This window comes from Hippocampus comes, unplaced genomic scaffold, assembly GCF_001891065.2.
Source record: "Hippocampus comes isolate QL1 unplaced genomic scaffold, H_comes_QL1_v1.1 scaffold151, whole genome shotgun sequence".
Classification (NCBI taxonomy): Eukaryota; Metazoa; Chordata; class Actinopteri; order Syngnathiformes; family Syngnathidae; genus Hippocampus; species Hippocampus comes.
In genome coordinates, this window is record NW_017805591.1 from 165907 (window position 1) to 186883 (window position 20977).

A 20977-nucleotide genomic window follows, 5' to 3' on the forward strand; every position below is an offset into this window, starting at 1 on the left:
TACTGTACTGTTTGAGGTTAAAAAGAAGACTGTACGCAGTGTTGTATAATATTATTCCTGGATAAAAATTATAACTCCAAAGAACAACAAACCACACTAAGTTACAGAAAGACAACAATTCACACTCACATTCACGTATAAGGACAAATTAGCTGGACAATTTAGACTCTCAATCAACCTAACATGTATGTGTTTGGACAGTGGGAGGAAGTTGGAGAAACCTGAGAACTGTGAAGCAGGCATGCGGCCTCTTTTCTCTGAATTAACATGCACATTCTGAATACTGTACTGAATTAAATAATTTGAATCGATTATTTATTTGTTCAACGGTGTACCTCAATGCACATTTCAATCGTTATAGTGTTGAAAGTAATGCTGCAGCCATTGTCCGTAGGCTTGTGCAAAATATATGAGACATTTCCGAAATAAAATGACACACAAGACTACTTTTAATATTGAGGATTTGTTTTCACTTCTCCATGTTGCACTGGACTGAGGGACACAAGGGATCTATTAATATCACCAGTTGGTGGGCTGTAATCCAAAAGGTCATTAAGCTCTGTGCGGAAGACGGTTGCTTGTTGTGATATGGCCTGTCAAGCAAACAACATTCACGCTGAGCGGATAAACCAACTCGAGGAAGATGACACTATTTTCCAGCCTGACGTCATGCTACAAGTAGATGGAGAGTCTTTTTACGTCAGCCGTCCTCAGCTTGCGCTTCAGAGCCCCTACTTCCGGGCTCTCTTTTTTGGCTGCGGTGTTGAAAGCACAAAAAGGAGAATAGAGCTCAGAGGGGTTCGCTTGCAGCATTTCAAGGCGTTAATGCACCATAGCCGGACTTCCATTCTCACTCTGGACAGAGAAAATGTTTTGGGGATCCTTGAGACCGCAGATTTTCTCCAGCTGGAGCGAGCCAAACTGCTGTGCTGCAAATTCCTCGAACGTGAGCTCCACCTCTGCAATTGTTTGGGAATGATGGCTTTTGCCTGGCAGCGAGGCTGCGCTCAGCTCTACAGTGCAGCAAGGCAGGTAGCCCTCACTCACTTCTCTGCTGTTGTCTCTGAAGAGGACTTCCTGTCCTTGTCTAAGGAGACTGTGGCAAACCTACTCGCCAGCGACGACCTGGCCATCCAGAGAGAGGATTTGGTGCTGGAGGCGGTCTTACGCTGGGTGTCCTTTGACAACAAAAGAGAGGAACACTTTCTTGAGCTCATTGAGCTGGTGAGACCTGAGTCTCTGTCGTTGACATTCATCTCTAAACTTTTGGATACAATGACAAACAGTTCTGACACGACAGCCAAACTGATCCGCATGCTGAATGATCATTTTCCAAAGTCCTGGTCGATTGGGAGGTCCCTCCAAAGGATCAAGCAAAGTCTCTTCGTTGTGGGAGGACCTCATGATCAGGAACAGCAGGCATCCTACCAGTTTCATCCACTCAGTGGGAGATGGCAAAATTGTGCACCTCTGCAGAGGAAGAACCTCACGCAGTACTCAGTAGCAGCAGTAGGTAATGGATATTGATTGACCACAAGATTAGATAGACTTGCACAATCTAATAAGGCTTGCCACCTTTGTAAAGCTAATGATTCATGACACTTTATTCTATATATCCATGTTTCGTATTTGATGTCACAACAGCAGGGCACACACATACTGATTTTATCGTCTTAGTCAATATTTCAATGTGTCAGACCCCTCACACGTTGAGGGAAATATTACCATTTTAGAGTCAGGTCAACTCAGTTCTGTTTGTGTGGTGCTAATTCACAATTGAGGTTACCTCTAGGAACTCTACAGATCGATCAGATCAAGAATCACATTCCTCATACATAAAATATGGAAAAAAACAGCATAAGTCCTCATGAGCAGGCACATGGATGTGAGGAACAGCTCTTGCGAAGTAAGAAACTACATGCACTAAGGGTAAATAGAGGGAGAAAACAGGAAATTGGAGGGGCGGGGGTGTTGTGCGGTGGCGTCGAGACGACAATGGGCACAACAGCCGTATCATCAATTGTCCCATAATAATGGCAGCAACAATGATATTGGTCCACTGCCAACACCACTGTCCCGTTGTCTTGCCACTGCAGCTGACAAAGGAGATACATTTGAAGCAGACAGCACCACCCACAGGGGAGAGACAAAAAGACAAAAACAGTAAAAAACGAGTTAGAAACATCCTACAATACATGGATGGTGATGAAGTGAAAAAAGGAAGGGATGCTAGTAAGTGGTTCGTGTACTGGTGAAAACCATGCCGGAAAATACAAATTAGAAAAATTGTTATTGTAGAAGAAGCAAGGCCAACTGTTAGCCTATCAGCTAACTACATATGGCAGCAAACGCTTGCCCTTGTCATTATTGTTGTGGTGAAAGACTTGGAGGAGACGTTATTTAAAAAAATAAAACAACCATTTGCTCCTGTATTTAACAGCACAAGCTTCAAGTCATTTCCTAATTGGCTCTCATACCATCACAATCACTGAGTCCATGGCTGGGTTGAACTTGGTGTTGGCCAAAAATAACCATTTGTGAACAGGTTTAACGTTTATGATTGTCAGATCTGGTTGATCTCTTTCGGAGCAGGTCCAGGAAGAACACCCCACACCGTATGATAACAGACCAGGATAATCATTTCGAGACATCTGATAATTGGGCCTGTGCTAACCACAACGGAGATAAAAGTCTAACATTTCTGCATTTTTGTCAGTAGGTGTGTACACCACTTTTATTGGGAATTGCCATGACATTTTTATGTCTTTCCTCATTATGTGTAGGAGACAGTGTGGTTGTGACAGGGGGCTACTTCCGTGACGTGCTGTGGTTCAGCGTGGACTGGGTCAGAAGATACGAATGTGGGAGCCAGCGGTGGATGGATGGCCCTGCTTTGCAGAAGTCCAGGCACAGCCACTGCTCCATTGCGCTGGATTCCGTCCTGTATGTCTTGGGGGGCAGCATGGACGAGGGGCTGGTGGCTGATGTTGAAAGACTGATCCTGGGGTCAGACGGGGGTTGGGAAAATGTCAGCCCCATGAGTAGGGCGGTGGAAAGGGCAGCCGTAGCCGCTCTGGGCCAGTGTATTTATGTCGCGTGTGGTCTTGATGAAAATGGAGAGGCGTTTGGGGGAATACAGCGGTATCACACCAGAGAGAATCATTGGGATGTCATCTCCTATTCTCCTTTTCCACGGTGAGTCCATTTACAACTTTTGGCCTTTTTGACGATAATGACTTGCCGGATAATTTGCACCGTTCCTTAGATATGACCTGGTTGCCACGGAGCTCAATGGTGCCATCTATCTGTTTGGAGGCCAAGCTTTGCGCTTTGACGTGGAGACAGACGAGTGGACTGTTCTGCAGGAGGAATTTCTGGAGAAAAAGTTCTTCTGCGGCTGCACCACAGTCAATGGCCAGATATTCCTGTTGTGTGAGAAAAAGAGTAACAAAGCACTCCCCAATATGGTTTGGTTTGACCCTTACGTGGACACTTGCATCAAGGTGGACAATGCAATACCATGTCCTGTTCCACTCAGAGGGTGTGTCACCATGCAAGTACTTACATGAAAGTGTGTGAGGTTGACATAAATATGTTGACTGACATTAAAGCACACCAGGGAGGGGCAATTAAAATGCTGGGCCACAATATTTCATCAGTGCGACAGGGGCTTCACTATACACCTACAAAAATACATGCTCTTGTTATATTCCCTTTTTGATAATACATTTTTCTATGCACGCATGAAAAATCCATGATCCGAACCCAACAGCAAAAAGTTTGAAGCAAACATCAAAATAATCACATACCGCTACTGTATTTTGTTTTTGTTCAAGAACACGACAAACCTGAAGAAACCAATATTAACTGCAAGAACTCATTTTGTCAAATTTTTTTCCCCACAAAAATAGACTCAACATTTCAATATTATTGAAGTACTATGTTCGTCCTGAATATAATTCCAAATCCGACCAAAAATGACTGACTGACAATGTTAGTGCACCCAACCCATCTCTGCCATCTAGTGGTGCTTGGTGATAATACAACTTAAAAAATAGAGTTGACCCCTGCATTTCTTTTTTGTTAAGCAGTCAAAGGGCCACTCAGAGTGCGGGGCCGCGAGTTGCCTGTTGCCTGCTCTCAAGTTCCTGGCCTAAGAAAGCAAATTTTCATCAAATGATGACGTGTGAAAATACGACAGGAGTCTTTGCAGGGAGGGTTTGAGCCACTTTTAATGAAAAACAAAAATTACTGGAGGTTGATGGTTCAGCCCTTTTAGTGCTCCATATTGTTGTCCACCACTTTGCTCTAGCACACTTGTCTTTTGTGTGAGTATATCCCTGTGTTATACTGCCGGTAACCACAAATTCATACTCATGAATTTACTGCTTTCAAACAGTATTTTGCTCTTCAAGAGTCCGCATTTCCCTTTGCAGACCGAAGAGTCCATTTTAAGTAATGCCCATTGGTGCATACAGTGCTCAGGTGGATTCACCAAATGTTTAAGCGAGACACGACCTCCAGTGTTTAAAGGTAATCCTACGTGTCACAGGGTAGTGTAAAAACAGTAAGGCTAAGGCACAAAACAAAAGTGCTGTACAGAAAACCGCAACAAAAAAAAATGTCACATGATTTAGTAGAAAAGAATAGCAAAGCCAATAGGAGCATGTATTCGTCAAAGGCATCAATATTTTGGATATGGGGAGGGAATTATATACAGGGATCTGTTCATCGGCCACCCGAGGCTTTATATCTCTGTTGTGGTATTTTGAGACATCACGCGATCACGTGCAGAAAAAAAAAAATCTCTTGAACCGTGTGACATGATGTTCCCACACATTTGTACAAAGGAGGGTCACCCTGAAAAGAAGTTGCATTGCTGGAAAATTAGCTTGACTCCTCAATGTGTTAACAAATGGGCAAAAAGAGCCGATGAAAAAAAATGGTCGCTGAAGTGATTAAACAACAAATTTACCAATGAAATACCTCTGAACAGTCAGCCTATGATGATGGTAACTTGTTCAAAACCTTTATGCCATACACATTCTTTTGGGGGGAAATTTGACTTTGACAACAACAAAAACAAGAAAGGTGTTTTCCACACAGGTGATTCCCAACCAGGGCACTGTGACACAGTAGTGTTCTGTTAGAGATTGTCAGGGGTGCCGCGGGTAATGATCCACTTTCACTGATTTGTCCAAAAATGATTCTATATTAATTCGGAACAAATTTTTGTTTCTTTCTATTTTGGTGACGTACAGTGACAGGCAGAACAATTAAACGCTCTTCCAGCAGATGTCAGAAGGTACAATAAACCTACCGGTACTTGTTGCCATTCATAAGGCATGACTTCCAGCAAATGTATCAGCTTTCCGGATTTTACACCGAGTATGTAAATTTGTGAGTAAATTGAGAGGCGATCATAATCTCAGTATTCACACTGTTTGTGGCATTTTGTTTGCTGGCGTGTTGTGAGATTTTTGGAATGTAAAAATGGGAGGCTTTGGCTCAATTAGGGTTGGGAAACAGCGTTCTAAACCTTCAATTAAAATATCTCATTTACAAAACACTGAGGAGAAACGTTATAAATACAAAATGAAAACAAGGTTGGCATCACAAAAGTGATGGCGTTTTCTTCCAATGTGACACCGGGCGCATAGATTTACAATCATTTGTGCTTTTTTTCACTGCCTCTTATTGTGGAATGAAGAAAAGCAAAACATAGGCTGACGGTGGCATGAAATCATCGATGGACCGTAGGTAAATTGGTCAAGAATGACCTAAACTTTGCCTGGACCCTATCTGGCTTTGGGCAGTCTGCTGTTGAGATTCCTCTGGTTGGTCAGGTTGTTGAGCACGCAGTTGTTGGCTAGCGACGCCAGCTTGGAGTTGATGGCACCCTTCCTCTGCTCCCAACTGCTCTCATCTTCTTCTTCTGGCTCCTCGTCCTCATCCGCCTCGCTCTCCTCATCACTGCGCTCGTCACGCTCCACCTGTAGACAAAAGAAAATGGAGTCGTGCTGGTTTTAAATAAATAAATAAATAAATGAAAGTTATTTATACATGTCTAAGTGTGTGCCAGGAACTGAAGTGTACTATTGACAATCGCAATTGCCAGTGGCTATAAAATTAGGTGCACTTTAAAATGGAAAAAATAAAATAAAAATCTGTTGATGCTGAGAGTGGCATACATTCACCCAAATATTGTACGTCAACATTTTGTTTTTAACTACATTACATTTACATTTGCTTATTTTCATGAAGTGTGACAGTCTTGCGTTCTTCGAACAGATTCACTCAGCCACTGAACACAAAGGTGTGCTTGATTTATTTTGTATTTTGCTAAAAAATTTCACAAAAATTCATTGATGTGAATTAATTTTGTGAATTATTTAATAAACAAATATCAATCCAATTAAACAATTCTACATTATACATTTAAAAATACGAATTTCATTCATCATGTTACGCAATAATTATACTTACCTTTTAAACATTTAAAAAATGGTTTGCGTCTGGATGATGTCACTACAAAATTAGTGTTACAATAGTCTGATCGTAAAAATGCTGATCCTAAAGAATTAAGTCGGGTGATATACAGGAAGCATGTTTGAAAGGAACAATATTTGCTTAAACTAAATGAATTTGCCGATTTGGTAATTAACACTCTCACCTTTCCGTTGAACATAAACTTGCAGATCATTCGCAGGATAAGATAGGCCCAGAAGATGTGCAGAGCTTGCAGCACTAACAGGAGAGCGTTGAAAAAGTAATAACCAAAGAAGGGCTCGAAGAAGTCAAGAGATAACACCAACGTTGTGTGGATGATTCTGGAAAAAAAAACCAAAACAGTTTTGCATCATTCCATATACATTTTGGACCAAAGCAATGAGATACACTTCTGGACTAAAATTTAATCCTTGGTAAAACAATATATTCTTCCAACATTGTGGGAAAAGTTTGGGGAAGGCCTTTAGCTGTGTCAGCGGTGCCAAGGTTATAATGAATAACTAAAACTAAAATTGAAGAAAAAAATTTGAATGAAATAAAATTGAATGAGAAAAACGGAGTGCTTTAAAAAAACTGACTATAATTATCGCGAAAATGTCCTTGGCTTTTGTCTTCGTCAATGAATTTCACACAGCTGAACAGAAAACCCAAAGTCAAAACAAAATAAAAACAAACTACAATGAAAAATCCCAAACTATGATAACCCTGGACTGTGCCCTAGTGAACAAAACTAAGTCCATGAAGGCATGTTTGAATAAGTTTGAGAACCCTGACCGCAATGCCATTAAAGCATTTGTGGATGAATTGTTGGGGGGAGGTGTCAAATTATAATAATTTCTTTCTCTTCTGCAAAGCACAACTAAAATTGCTGCATCTTTCTGAGGAGATTAGACCAGATTCATCTTGAGTCTATCTCTAGGTCTGTATTGTACTGCACCAAGGCGGCCAAAGTGCACACACTTGAAGGTCCAGCACAATGTCCATTGAAGTGAAGCAAAAAAAATGTGGCAAAAATAGCACAATGGAGCAGCACATTTTTCCACAATGTCGACATACCTACAAGGAAACACTACCAGCCGTGTAATCAGGAACACCAAAGAAAAGATGACAAATAGTGAGTCACACGTCTTGGTCCACTCAGCGTAGTGAAACATCTTGGCCGACTAAAAAAACAACAACAAAGCCGTATTAGCTTGTAATTGCACAGGGTGACATCACAAACTTGAAACACTGCCAGATGTTAGCGAGAACAGGTATAATTGCTTACAAAACCACACGATTTAGTCCAGACTCCAACATGTTATGTCTTTCATGTGACAACTGTTTTTAAGGCCGTGTGGACATGGGCAACCTTTACATTTAGTGTTTTAGCAATCCCATAATGACAATATATATCTACTCGCTGGAGGCCACATGGGCACCCATGATACTTCCTGGTTCATTACTTATAGCGGTGACTCCGTCCTTTTGTTACGAAGGGTGTCATCAAGTCAGAATTTTTTTGTTTTCAGATTTTTTCAGAATTGTAAATTTCCCCAGTGTGGGACAAATAAAGGATATCTAATCTTAATTTAAGACCAAAAGTCACAATAATACTAAACACAACAAGAAAAAAATCAACCTGTTTGTATATTACACCCTGTCCATATGCATTAATTTTGGTCAGGATCCACGGCCGGAGTGGGACTCCTTTTCAGACATTTATGTCTGAATTTTCGGGGGCTTGGAACGGATTAGGGCATTTACATGGAAAATACATCTCTCCTTACAAAAATTTCTAGTTACGAAATTTTTTCCAGAACGAATTAATTTCGGAAGTAGAGGTACCACTGTACTGTATTTTATTTTTTTAATTGTAAAACAAATGTTACAGCGGCACACATTATGAGGCGCTCGTGTCTTTTGCATGCTGTCAAGTGAATTCCGCCAAATAAAAATCAGAAATAATGCACCTCTTGTTTCATGAGGCTTTCATAACCACAGAAGGGCTTTTGTAACACAGGAGCATGTGGAAATTCTTCTCTAATGAAACCGCAATGCATTTTTTCAAGTCAGGTATGCTTGTGATGTCATTAAAAAAATTGTTACATTTCGAAAAGAGAATGCGCTCGCAATCATGGCACACCCTTCGACAAGCCTCCTTCAAGGTCTTGCTTTGAAGGGCGGCATAGTTTGCTCCTTATCTTTAGTAAATCAAACATGGAATTGACAGTTATGTGGCAGTAAATGAAAGAGAGACGTGCTGTGGAGGGGGGGAGAATACTGTACATTGTATTCATAATACATTTGTCTATATGTTTTTTTTAAACTGAATTTGAGGTGATGATGGTACATCAGACATTAGCCAACAATTTTAGATTTTTCGCCCTTTGACCACAACAGGCATCCTCAAGTTAAGGCATTTTTCGAGGATATGAACGCTGCGTGGAGTAAGAATATGCGGCACAAGAAGGCACGCTCTGTTTTCTGGTTTTCATTTGATTGTTTTTTTATTTGTGGCCTATAAGTGGTTTTCATACAAACATGTACTGTCCGTATTAAGGTTACACTGGGCGCCATCGTGCGGCATGAAGGAATGCTCAGTAACCAGCGTACTTGGTGGTTTTCATTTCATTCTTTCAGGTTCATATCCTTGTAGCGTTTGCCATACAGTTATGATGATTCTACGACTGCATTAACGTCGGCAGGACGGGGTATTCGTCAGGAGTCAGTTTCCGAATGATTTCCTTCAAACCGTAGGGATTCATGTTCTCAGCCCTTCTGACATTATTGATTTGAGATCACAGCAGGACAAAGCGGGGGTCAAAGGTTCAACTTTCTCCAACCTCAGTTTTTCCCCCAAAAAATCAGATCCAAGTTTACAATCAAACTTTGAACAGATTTTGATCAGTGCTAGCGAAGAATCACACAAGCTGTACCTCGAGCAGGAAGTCGGACGAGTCGTGCACCAGCATCACAAGTGTGCCAATTCTCACGTAGTTGGCGCAGTAGGAGAAACCAATGAGAAAGATGGTGGCAATGTGATGAATGACCTGCTCCTTGAAATCCTGAAGTACACACATATTTGAAAAGATTATGCAGTATCTGGAAGATTTCGACCAAGATAATAGCAGAAGCTGCAAAACTGCAGTCCACTAACTTAAAATATTAAATCTAACAGATTTACATCAGATGTCAAAAGTTTGAAAAAGCATGTTAACAGCTATTCTTTTGGGGAGGTGTACAAATAATAATTCATTTTTTTGTGCATGTACTTTATGTGAAAACACATTAAAATTGTATCCAAACCCAAATTTGAATCATTTATTGGTGGATGGAATTAAAAATTAAAAGTTGTGATGTAACATTCTATAATTGGTAGCGCAAGAAGAAAGCATACAAGAGGAAATACAGAACCAAGTCTTTTTTTTTTTTTGTGACAACTTTGACTAAACATGTGCCCACTCAGATTGCATCCTTTCGAATTGCAACGCGAAACTACTTCAAGGTTTTGTGTGTGTGTGTGTGTGTGTGTGTGTGTGTGTGTGTGTGTGTGTGTGTGTGTGTGTGTGTGTGTGTGTGTGTGTGTGTGTAAACTCGGCTTACTTTTCTCTTCACGTCCACAGAAACACAGAGAAGCAGTGACAGATAGAAGCCAAGTTCCAGGGTGTAATACCAGCTATGGGCATTGGTGACAACCTAAAACAGAAAACTACATTTTGAACAGAATTATAATAGTTTGGGATTTTTTGTTTTTAGAACAGTTTATTTTTTTATTTTCCAGAAAATGCTTTGTTTCTTAAATTTCACTAACATTGTGTAATAACATAAACTGCAATTTTCAAACAACTGATTGACCTTCCTTATTCTGTATATCAATCCCGAAATAACTAAATTTAAAATAAACATTGAAAGCTCAAATATATTATTAATTGATCTTTTTAAGCATTTTGTTTTTATTTTGTCAACGAATGTTTTTTTTCAGTTTTAGTAGTCAGTTTAGTTTTTATTCGTTTTAGTCATCCTCACGCCCACAGCTCAAATCTATAAAAACTTCATTCCGCTCATGTATGATATACAGAACATTCCAAGTGGCAATCTGCTCTTAAATCTCAATAAGAGTCAGGTGACAGTCTGGAACACTTTAGACAAAGAGAGGAAGCCCACGGAGGCAACAGAAACCCAGAAAGGAAAAGGCGGAACAATATAAGTAGTAGCAGCACAATGTTATTCACCCAGCTACTACGAATCTGTTTTCGATGTTGTCGGTTTGAGGCCATGAACCCTGAAGCAAAGGCTGGCTTCTCTGAAGGAATGCCGACTTGCAGGCATGCCTAACCGTCACCGGAGTTAATAGCTTTCCAAACCAGTGCTAACAACAGCACGAGTCGGTGGGCGGAGGTTGAAGTGATCTTGAAAAATCTGTCACAGTTTGAGTTACCTCAGGGACTGCTACTCAGTGTTGGAATGGAGTACAAACTCATCATTACGCTGCTTCGTTGTAATTTTCACGTATCTTTACTTTTTTATTTGCATGGCTGGAAACTTTCACTTCTATTCCACTACGTTTCCGAAAGAAAATGAAAACTTTATTTGGAATATGTTTCCCCTGTCTTTGTGACTCATGACTACAAAATAAAATCCAAAGAAACTGTTTGTTGACATAATGCCTGAACCGCATTGTACCAAGAATAGTCCTAGCTGTACCGATGTAGCCGGAATACCGATACAGGAGCTCAAGAAAATGAGACGCAGGTATTACGAAAATCTTCATGTGGGCACAGTTTGTGTGTGTGTGTGTGTGTGTGTGTGTGTGTGTGTGTGTGTGTGTGTGTGTGTGTGTGTGTGTGTGTGTGTGTGTGTCTTTAACTCTCTCTGCCTCTCCTCTTGGCTTGAGGACAACAGATGCCAGCGTTACGTAATGCCAATGCTAACTTGCGCTCATGAGCCAAGACGCAGACCTTTAACTACCCCATGAAACAAACTCTATCAAACAAATATAATAAATAAAAACCTCTAAGCAAAAATCTAATGACATGCTTTTTTCGAATGATTTTATTGCACTTCCAATATGTATTTAATAAAAGTAAACATCAGGAAGTTACAGTAGAGCAAATGTCCGATACTCTACTTTACATTTTGACTTTCAGGTCTAACAGCAAAGTTCTTTTAGCTTTTAACACAATCTGACTTTTTTTTTTTAACTCAAGTATCATGTTCAGGGAGATAATACAAGGCTGGTAATACCTTTTTTTAAAGTAGGTTCATCCGTTTTCTATCTTGGTGATATTGTTCAGGGTCAAACAAGGTTTGTAATCAATCGGCACATAAGTTCTGTTTGAAAATTTGGTTAATTTTTAAAAAATGCAAAAGTAACCCCAAAGAAGACTAGTAGGCGTAATCTTAACACACAAGAAAATCTATCCTGTGAAAAAAACTGAATCGCTCCTTGCTTTCTTACCTGTTTAGGAAAATCCCGCCAACACTCTCTCTGATCCCAAAACCATGGAGACTGGAAGGGCCCAAAAACAACAGCTTAGTTATATCAACAAAGTCACTTGGCTGAATACAGTCTAACACTACTACAAAATGCAACCACAATAATAACATACACAGAAAGTACCACAAGCATACACAGTGAAAGTTTCATTAACGTTAATAGCTTGGCCAAAACGTCTTGAATTCCTTTCCAATGGTATGTGACAAAGGGAAGCGTTAATTTCCCCCCATCCCCCCCCCAAAAAAAAACCTCAACAAACAACAGACTTACATCGAGCAAAGAGCCGAGCCCTGCTGTGAAAGCCGCGAGGTAGAAGACAAAGCGCCAACTGCAATGCATGAAAAGGAAGCAATTTACAGAACACTCTTAGGAAGTATTCACACAATGGCAGAGTTGTTATTATTTGCCATTATATACCACCACTAATTCAAAAGAAAATAATCAAGATGTGCGGATGTTCAACAATGAATTGCTTTAGCAAAGTTGCATGTTCACACATCATCGGGTTTCATTTTCTTAAAACAAGTTGAAGAGGTTTCGCAAACGTATTCTCCACTTGGCAGTCAGTAACATCAGGTCAATTTTCAGAGACTCAAAGGTATTGGGAAATAGAAAAGGTATTTGCAAATAGAAATGCAGAAATGGAAATGTGAATGTCATTTTTAACATCATTGACCAATCCATTTTCTATAAGCGCTCATCCACCATAGCCGAAAGCTTTCCTCGTTGACACAGGCGGGGTACATACACCTTGTATTGGTCTCCAGCCAATCGTAGGGTTCGTACGGACAAAGTAACCGTTCACGCTCACGTTGACAACTACAGGGTCTTTATTGAACCTGATTTGCATATTTTTAGAAAATGGGAGGAAACCGGCAGTCAACCTTATTATAGTTATCGAAAACCAAATGTAATAACTATAACTAAAGTTGAAAAAACATTTTTGGTAATGAAATGAAATAAAAATGAGAGGGCTATAAAAAAAAAAACTGGTAATGAAATGAAATAAAAATGAGAGGGCTACAAAAAAAAATCTCTCAGCTAATATGCCAGAGCTGTCAGGGTTCATGTTAAATATATTTACAGTGTATTTGGTATTACTCAAAGGTGGAATGGTAGTTTGCTTAACTTTATTAGGTAATACTGAGCGCTCTTATTTTTCTCTTGCCTTTTTAATGGTCAATACGTGTATATAAAAAAAAATAAAACTAATACTAAAACTAAACTAAAAATGAGCAGTTTTGCAAAAAAACAAACAAAAAAAAAAACAATTTTAAAATTAATGAAAACAAACACACCAAAGAAACTAATGAAAACTAACTGAATTGGTCAATTGGAAAGTCAAAACAAAGTAAAAACGAACTTGAATGAAAAACGATTATAACCCTGTTGGGAGTATCTGGAGAAAGCAACGCAAATGTTTCTTATGTCAGTTTTTGGATTGCTTGATTTGAGTCACAGAAGATAGTTTGTTTGAGACTTACGAGGCCTCGCAGAACTTTTTGGTGTTGGTGGGTCGGTCCTGGTTTCTCCTGTGCCTGAACCAGCTTTGAATTTTTGACTGGGAGAGTCCACAAAGCTTTCCCAAGCTCGCCAACTCACTCTGAGTGGAACACAAAGACACCATTAAAACATTCGGCTTTACACTGCTGCAGGCTCTCTCTGTGCGAGAGGCAACATTTATTCAACCTTGTTGGGTGACATTTGTGTTGCCATTTCATGAGAGGAAATGCAAATTAGCTTGTGGTGTTTATTCACGCTGCTGTATTTTCCTTGCTGACAAGTAGAAGAGTTGACTTTCCTTGAATGCAACAGTCATGTGTCACGGACTTTTGTTAACGTTGTTTAATACTTAAAAGATATCAACACTAATCACAAACCTATTGTAAAATTATTTAAAAACAAATGACAAATAACAAAAAACTCGGTGATGCAGTCGTACCAAGAATTACTGTATTTTCACTTTGAGTGTAATTTATGCATCTCTCCTAATTCTTCTGACGCATAGGGATGGGATGAATAAATGACGTGATAAGGAATTGATTCACGAGAAATAATCGAAAATGGAATGGGAATCGTACAAATGTTATCAATTCCCATCCCTCCTGATGGGTGCAACAAAAACACAAGAGGTGCTGCTCCACTCTATTTGCGAGCACGCAACATAAAGCAACCACACAAAGACATTCACGCCTGTCCGTACATGAACGCCGATGACGAAACATCAGGCGAAACTGTAGACGAGGGTGGAGGTGTGATCCTGGAATGAAACTGTCTGAAACTCGTCTGTTCACAGGTGATGGGGGGAAAAAAATGGTCTTGGTTTAAACCCGACAATTTTCCAGAAATTTGTTGTTATTGTTTGTTTGTTTTTTTATGTGCCATTTTAATTATTAGAGGTTTATGCAGTGCAAGTCCAAAATCATTCAAGGACTGATTGCACTCCTGTGACGACACATCAGTCATCATGGCTTTTCTCAGGGGGACTTTTTCAAACAGGTATTTGTTGAGAAACAGGTGCCCAGTAGTCATCCAAATTGGTTCCAGTGCAACCGGCAGTTGTTTCGCAACCTCCATTCACGAATAAAGCAGTTAAAACAAACAATATAGACATTTAGCTTGACAACAAAATATCGAAACGTTTAGCATGCTTATGCATTTGATCATTTTCCACTGAGGCATGATTTTGGATCTGTATAAATGGGATGGCGATCAAACGAGGCAGTATTAATGAGGCTCTTTAGTTCAGAGTTTCTCAATGTTTACCATCAAAGAAAAGTGTCACCCAAAGTATGAATACTGAAATAATGACAATTTCAATTTACTCACAAATGTAGTTACTAATTGTGCAAGCCGGGCCTGTCGTCGAACACAAAGCTGACATACGCACAGGAAGCCGTCATTCATTTTTTTGTATGAAAGTAAACATGTGGCTACACAGGTTTATCAGACCTTCCATCTAATGGTATCAAATTGTTCTGCCTGTCACTATATATATAAATATATATAGATCGAAAGAGAGAGAGAGAGAGAGAGAGAGAGAGAGCTGGTCACACTGGCTACACAGGTTTATCATACCTTCCATCTAATGGTATCAAATTGTTCTGCCTGTCACTATATATATATATAAATATATATAGACCGAAAGAGAGAGAGAGAGAGCTGGTCACACCCAGGGCGATTGTGATGCAGTATTGTTTAGTAAAACACAACCCCTCCCCACTCACCAAAGTAAAATTCCCACTGTGACCTTTCGGAGGATCCAATTTAGATAATAAAGGTCACACAGAACATCCCATTCGGCTGCATCCGCCCTTTGCACATGCTCGCTACCCGAAGCATATCGTCAAAAAGGCGGAAGACTGAACAGAAACACGTACTTGCGACGGCTGACGGTTGTACTGTTTGTAGAAGTTCTCCAGTTTTGGAATAGGAGCGGCTCGAATCCTAATCCGATCCTTCACACCTAAATGTTTGCTTAAAGGGACAGCCATGACCCTGGCGACACAGGAAAGAGAATACAAGAGGATGAATTACTGAGCCGCATTTAATATTCGTGTCATCAACACCTGTCCAACGCGACACCACATCAGCAATGTAACTTTTAGCGGCAACCAGATAGGTCATGATGCTGGTCCCGTGTGACACATTGTGACTTTGTCTTTGCTGATACGGCATCAAGAAGACACTTGATCCGCATGCGTGTGTCCCGCACAGTGACATGGAAAAAAGAAGGACAATGTTGTTGTATTCACAAGAGAGCTTGATTACTGCCCGTGTGTGTAACACTATCTCAGAAATAATCATCCCGAAACAAGTGGAGAGGGAGAGGTCAGAAAGAATGAGAAGGTCAGGAAAACACGAACACACGCACACACACACACACACACACACACACACACACTGGTTATAGGCAACGTGAAGCACACATTCAAACATAAAGACACAAACAGTCAAGGTATGATGGACATCTACTATATTATGACAGATTGATCAGTGGCAGGCCATGACTTGGTATCCGCCCCTTCAATGGGGATTCGTACAACTTCATCCACTTCTTCCAAGTCACTGTCATGTTGAATCATCATGTATATATCGTGTCGAATACAGATACCATTAATTACATGCAAAAATTGCAATAAAACAGCATGCAACTGTGCCGTGTGCATCATCTGGCGCAGTTCAGGCCCAAAATTTATCTAAAAACATGATATGAATACAAAATATTTAAATCATATTCACCAGAGATTCAGATTATTGATGATGTATTAATGTGTGCAGATGGCTACAGATGTGTTTTGCTCGTGGAAGTTTTCAGAGGATGGAAAAATACTTACGTTAGCTAGCCAGCCCTCTGAGGCGAATTTGAAAACAGATTGCTCCAGAAACAGTTCGCTTTAGAGGTGCAAAATATACTAAAGTATTGTTCATCAAATTAGTAGATAAATGTTTTTTTTTTAATTGCAGCCTTAGTCCCATTGTCACATTTCACACTACTTATATTGTTTTAGCTACAATGGGCCGGCACAATGCATCCTCAAGGCCCTTGAGAGATTTGATTGGCAAAGCAACAGTATGGGCTCTGTATTCATAGACAGCGAGCGTAAAAACTGGCCGCTCCTGACAATTTGGTGGCTGAAAGTAGACAAAACTTGAAAACTTCTGGAACCACATCGAACTATTGCCGTATGTAGTGTAACGTGATTTGATGAGATCTGACTGGACGAAAAAAAAAAAAAAAAAAAAACATCCGCTAGCATGTATTCGAAGCACTGCAGTCAAGTGAAGCACGACGAATACAGCACACTATTGGGAATAAATAATTACAATTCCATGAAACAAACATCAGAATTAGTCAATGTAGGTTGGTGCTTCTGGTAGGTTTTTGGCTTACTGAGGAGACCTTGCTGGCCTTGATGGCTCATCAGTGTCACTGACACACACCGGTACAGCATAGGCATCTGGAGTTAACAAAGGATTACACATGGATAACGCCAAACCTGTTGTACTACTGGTCAACGTTAAGGCCGATAAAACTATCTCGGAGATAAAGCGTGTCAAACAGGATCCCTATCTGTACATCATCACATCACGACGGTGTTCTTCTGTCACCGTTGACTGCTGCTTAATGTTGACGGGCTGTCAGCCAGCCAAACCAGTCGAGTGTGCGCCATAACCTTTTCCTGAACCACTGTATTTCAAAAAACATGTAGAGTTGGGCTATGTTTTCGTCGACGCTGGGCGTAAAAACTGGCACATCTTCATTTTTGTGTGGGGCAAATCTAGTTTACTGTGTTGGGGAGTTTGGTAGACCGTGCCGTGCCATGGTGGGTGTTCCAGCAAATCGAGGGCATTTTCTTTGACACGCCCCCAGTGCACCTGACAATTTGGTGTCTGAAAATAGACTTAGACCTTTGACCATTTTAGAGCAGTTCTAACGGACACAGACAGGAATGATCGAGGTGGAAGGCGGTCTCCAAATACCCACTTTTACAGTGATGATCTGTGATCACTTTACATCATCTACCGTGGAGGTCTGCGTGCATGTCAAAGACTGCGTGCGCCTCTCCTGGGCTGAATTTAAAGGTAATGGGAGAAGCCGCTTCCATTGGCCTCTCCCACAATGGCGCAAGCGCCCCTTTCTAATTTGTCAGTTTATGAAAACATCAAAGGGACAAAATCGCCACCCACACACATCGTTATCCTACGCTTAGCGCTAGACTTGTGCCAGGCACGAAAATATGTATCAAAGGGACAATATCGCCACCCACACACAGAGCTTAGCGCTAGACTTGTGCCAGGCACGAAAATATGGCTCATATTGTTTATTTAAATGAGTTATACGGGTGTTCATATTGCAGAGTTGTGAGCTGTCATGGTCAGGAAGGCCTCCTCTCATGACCTAAAAACACGATGAGAAGCACTGACTGACATTTAGAACCTTATTCTAAGAATAGTAAATAAATGAAATTGTATTCATTTATGACCAACATTCTATTCTCTACATGGATAATGTCACACCTTTTTTTTTTTGTCCAATCGGATTTCCTCCTCTCTGTGCATCATTGTTAATCTAATCTGCCCAACGTTTTAGAATCAGTAGTGCTGGTCGATGTAACTTTGCTATATTAGCAATGGGATTGTTTATCTAACACGCTAGATTTCAAATTCATCCGACAGTGTTTTCGCTGGCCTCAAACAATGTCCTAATTGTTCAGTTTTTTTGCAATCTGTACACATCAATATATTTAATAATCAGCATTCCTGGTGAGTATGAGTGAGTATTTTACTCTATTTCTAATAGTTCATGTTACATGTTATTAGAAAAAATATAGATTCTAAAGTGCTCCAGATTATGTACATGGCACAGTGGCATGTTGTTTTATTGTGTTAATGAAAACTGTAGCATGGATGGCTTTTATAATCACAACGTGATAGTGGTGGTACAAATAGGTGAATTAGTTTAAGTAGTCCCCGCTGAAGACATAATTCTCGCACAACAGCAGTAATAATGATGCGAAAATATCTGCTCTGTTGTGTGCAGTGCATTTGAAACCTTAAAATGATCAGCAATGATCCACCCATTATTTTCTTTCTTGGTCAATACTCAGCTCCATCTATAAACAGTGAAAGCAGCACAAACTGGGAATATTTGACGTGCCGCTTGTAACTGCTGACACTGTCAACCCTAAACCCCTTTCGAAAGCTTTCTTTTGAATATTTTGCAGAATGACGCATACGCTAATTGTTTCAGCTCCTCTAAAAATCATCAGCCATTTCTTTGTAAGTCTTGAATGTGTAAACATAGGCTTTAAAGTGTTCTGTTGAATTTTTCTCAAGGAGCATATTCATTGTATGGTACAATACTGTACATGACGTAGGACCAGCAAATTCCCTCTCCTCATCACCACGGCATTGCTTGCCTTTGTCACTTCTTGCTCCACAGGGAATTGTGTAATTAGCACAACTGGGGATATGAAAGCTTGTGGTGGATCAGCACGGAACCATGAACCACAATTGATTTAAAGCATCTACGGTATATGAGCTACAATATAACCCCAAAAAAAAAACACAACCCCAGCTTTTACTAACTTAAGCTGCACTCACTTTATGTTCTGTATGGTCAAATGCTTTTAGAGGGGAACATGCAGTCATCAGCTAAAAGTGTCTACTCACGATCTCAGCCTCCCCCTGCATGTCTGAAGAACACCCCCCCAACCACTCACACACTACTGCAGCAAACCAGCCAGCGTGACGGGCACAAGTTGAAGGAGAAACTCGACACCCCCATAATTATACACCCAGCGGCCACAACATGGTACACCGCATCTAATGGGATTCAATTTTAATGTTGCATCAAACATTTTGCCTATACATTGAACAGGATGCATCTTCAATGATATTTTCGGGGTGTGTGAGCTACTCCCATAAACTCAAGCACGTATCATTCATAAAATATGAAACTTTTTGTTGAAGAAGATAACGCGTGTAATCGTGAATATGCTAACCAGTATTGAACCTTTTGACCTATTATGGCAACCAAACTTAAGCTTGTTTTTGGCATTGGGGAAAAGTTTATAGCATCAGATTTTTTTGTGGCATTGCATGTCAATCTATTCATTTACATACATGCATAACAGGTAGGAAGTCTAAAATGACACTAAGCAAGGTAGAAATTAAAAGCATGTATTAAAATCATCCATGCATATGCATTTCATCATTGGGATTCCAGCTCACTTTTCGGCAGATTATTTCAAACAGATTATACACTAATGAGAGGTACTCTTGACAAAGTTTAGTAGTTTGCGGTCGTATGAAGACAGAACAGGACATGAGTTATGGGAATTCAGATTGAGCGGACTGAGGTGGGATGACTAAGATTGACATGAGGGAAATTCATTCATTCAATTAATCCTTCACACAAGCCATATGATTACTTTTGAGGTTGTAGTTTTTACTGGTGTACAACTGTACAACAACAACTGAGACCGCCTCATAAAGCTAAGGTAACTAACAGCTGGCGTTACACAAATGGAGGAAGGCCGGCAGAGTGACAGACCGTGATGCAAATGTGAGATCCAAGCAGGAAGTCTCTCACTCACCTCTCAAAAACATATCTCAATGCTATGAAAGCAAAGGCCACTGGCAAAGTGTACACGAGGTCTCTGGGTAGTGGATAGTGACCGTCGCTCATATCCATGTCCTGCCAGTGGATGCCGGGAGGCAGCCAGTACCTGTCTTGCCACAGCCACTCATTAAGCAGGGCCTCCATCCTGCGGGCAAAGTCAAGCACTCTTTTAATATGACCAGTTTAAACGGATGTCAATCACATTCTTAATCTTCCTACATCACAATGCGAGACACACAGCATTAGTCTTTGCCAAAAAAAATGAGCACACGTACAACAATTAATGCACATGCTGATGAGTTGTAATAGGTTCCGACAGTCACAATTGATTGACTGACGTGTTGAGTCTACGAAGAAGCACCACTCTGCATCCCCTAGCAAGTCATACCACAACGCCACTTCATCTGTACCGGAGAAACGAGCTTGTATTGAAAAGACACAACGTGCTTATTATTATTAATATTTGTAATAATAATCAACGTCATGATAAGAATTCGAGAAAAGAGCAGAATACGCCGCCCCCCCCCCCCCCCCCCCCCCCACACACACAAACGCACGCGTATAACACAAAAATTTCACACTGCCTTGTGAACAAGTCCGCCTTGTGTTTCTATTTTTGTTTTTATGACATCAAACGTGTCTATTTTATTCATGCAGAAGAAACCCAAATGCAAAGTCTCTCACCTGCTCGCGCTCCTGAGAAGGATGACAAGCGCGCAGTCAAATTGACAGAGGAAGAGCCTTGAGAGGGCTCACGCTGGGGGCGGTGCTAAAAACGTCATCAGCGTCACTCGAAGCAGAGGAGAAGGGGGGCGCCGGAAGTGGTGGCGGGGGGGATAAAATTCAGCCCATGGGAGAGG

The 20977-nt window shown here is 40.6% G+C and overlaps 2 protein-coding genes across 4 annotated transcripts in view; one reads left to right on the forward strand and one right to left on the reverse strand.

Moving 5' to 3' along the window:
* Positions 1-361: 361 nt before the first annotated feature.
* LOC109522059 (kelch-like protein 23) lies at positions 362-4388 on the forward strand. The gene is made up of 3 exons (XM_019880288.1): positions 362-1513; positions 2784-3195; positions 3266-4388. Exons 1-3 carry the CDS (start codon positions 589-591, stop codon positions 3567-3569), a joined length of 1641 nt encoding a protein of 546 aa, XP_019735847.1. The 5' UTR covers positions 362-588; the 3' UTR covers positions 3570-4388.
* cers4a (ceramide synthase 4a) overlaps positions 4215-20977 on the reverse strand; it is a 17073-nt gene continuing 310 nt past the window's right edge. Inside the window, exons 1-11 of one of the 3 annotated variants that reach the window (XM_019880291.1) lie at positions 20802-20910; positions 20092-20262; positions 15370-15487; positions 13474-13592; positions 12260-12317; positions 11951-12001; positions 10096-10188; positions 9429-9557; positions 7567-7673; positions 6674-6830; positions 4215-5993 (exon numbers count right to left, since the gene is read on the reverse strand). In XM_019880291.1, coding sequence (XP_019735850.1) covers positions 5799-5993; positions 6674-6830; positions 7567-7673; positions 9429-9557; positions 10096-10188; positions 11951-12001; positions 12260-12317; positions 13474-13592; positions 15370-15487; positions 20092-20261 — 1197 coding nt within the window. In that variant the 5' untranslated portion in view covers position 20262; positions 20802-20910 and the 3' untranslated portion in view covers positions 4215-5798. Of the gene's footprint in view, positions 5994-6673; positions 6831-7566; positions 7674-9428; positions 9558-10095; positions 10189-11950; positions 12002-12259; positions 12318-13473; positions 13593-15369; positions 15488-20091; positions 20263-20392; positions 20634-20801; positions 20911-20977 lie in introns of those variants that run through there. The other 2 variants (XM_019880290.1, XM_019880289.1) reach the window with 2 other exon arrangements.

Bases quoted from the DNA above. Each gene is read 5' to 3' on its own strand.
- LOC109522059 (XM_019880288.1), top strand. From the start codon at position 589: ATGGCCTGTCAAGCAAACAACATTCACGCTGAGCGGATAAACCAACTC. The intron at 1,514-2,783 runs GTAATGGATATT...CATTATGTGTAG, and splicing joins GTACTCAGTAGCAGCAGTAG to GAGACAGTGTGGTTGTGACA. The intron at 3,196-3,265 runs GTGAGTCCATTT...ACCGTTCCTTAG, and splicing joins TCCTATTCTCCTTTTCCACG to ATATGACCTGGTTGCCACGG.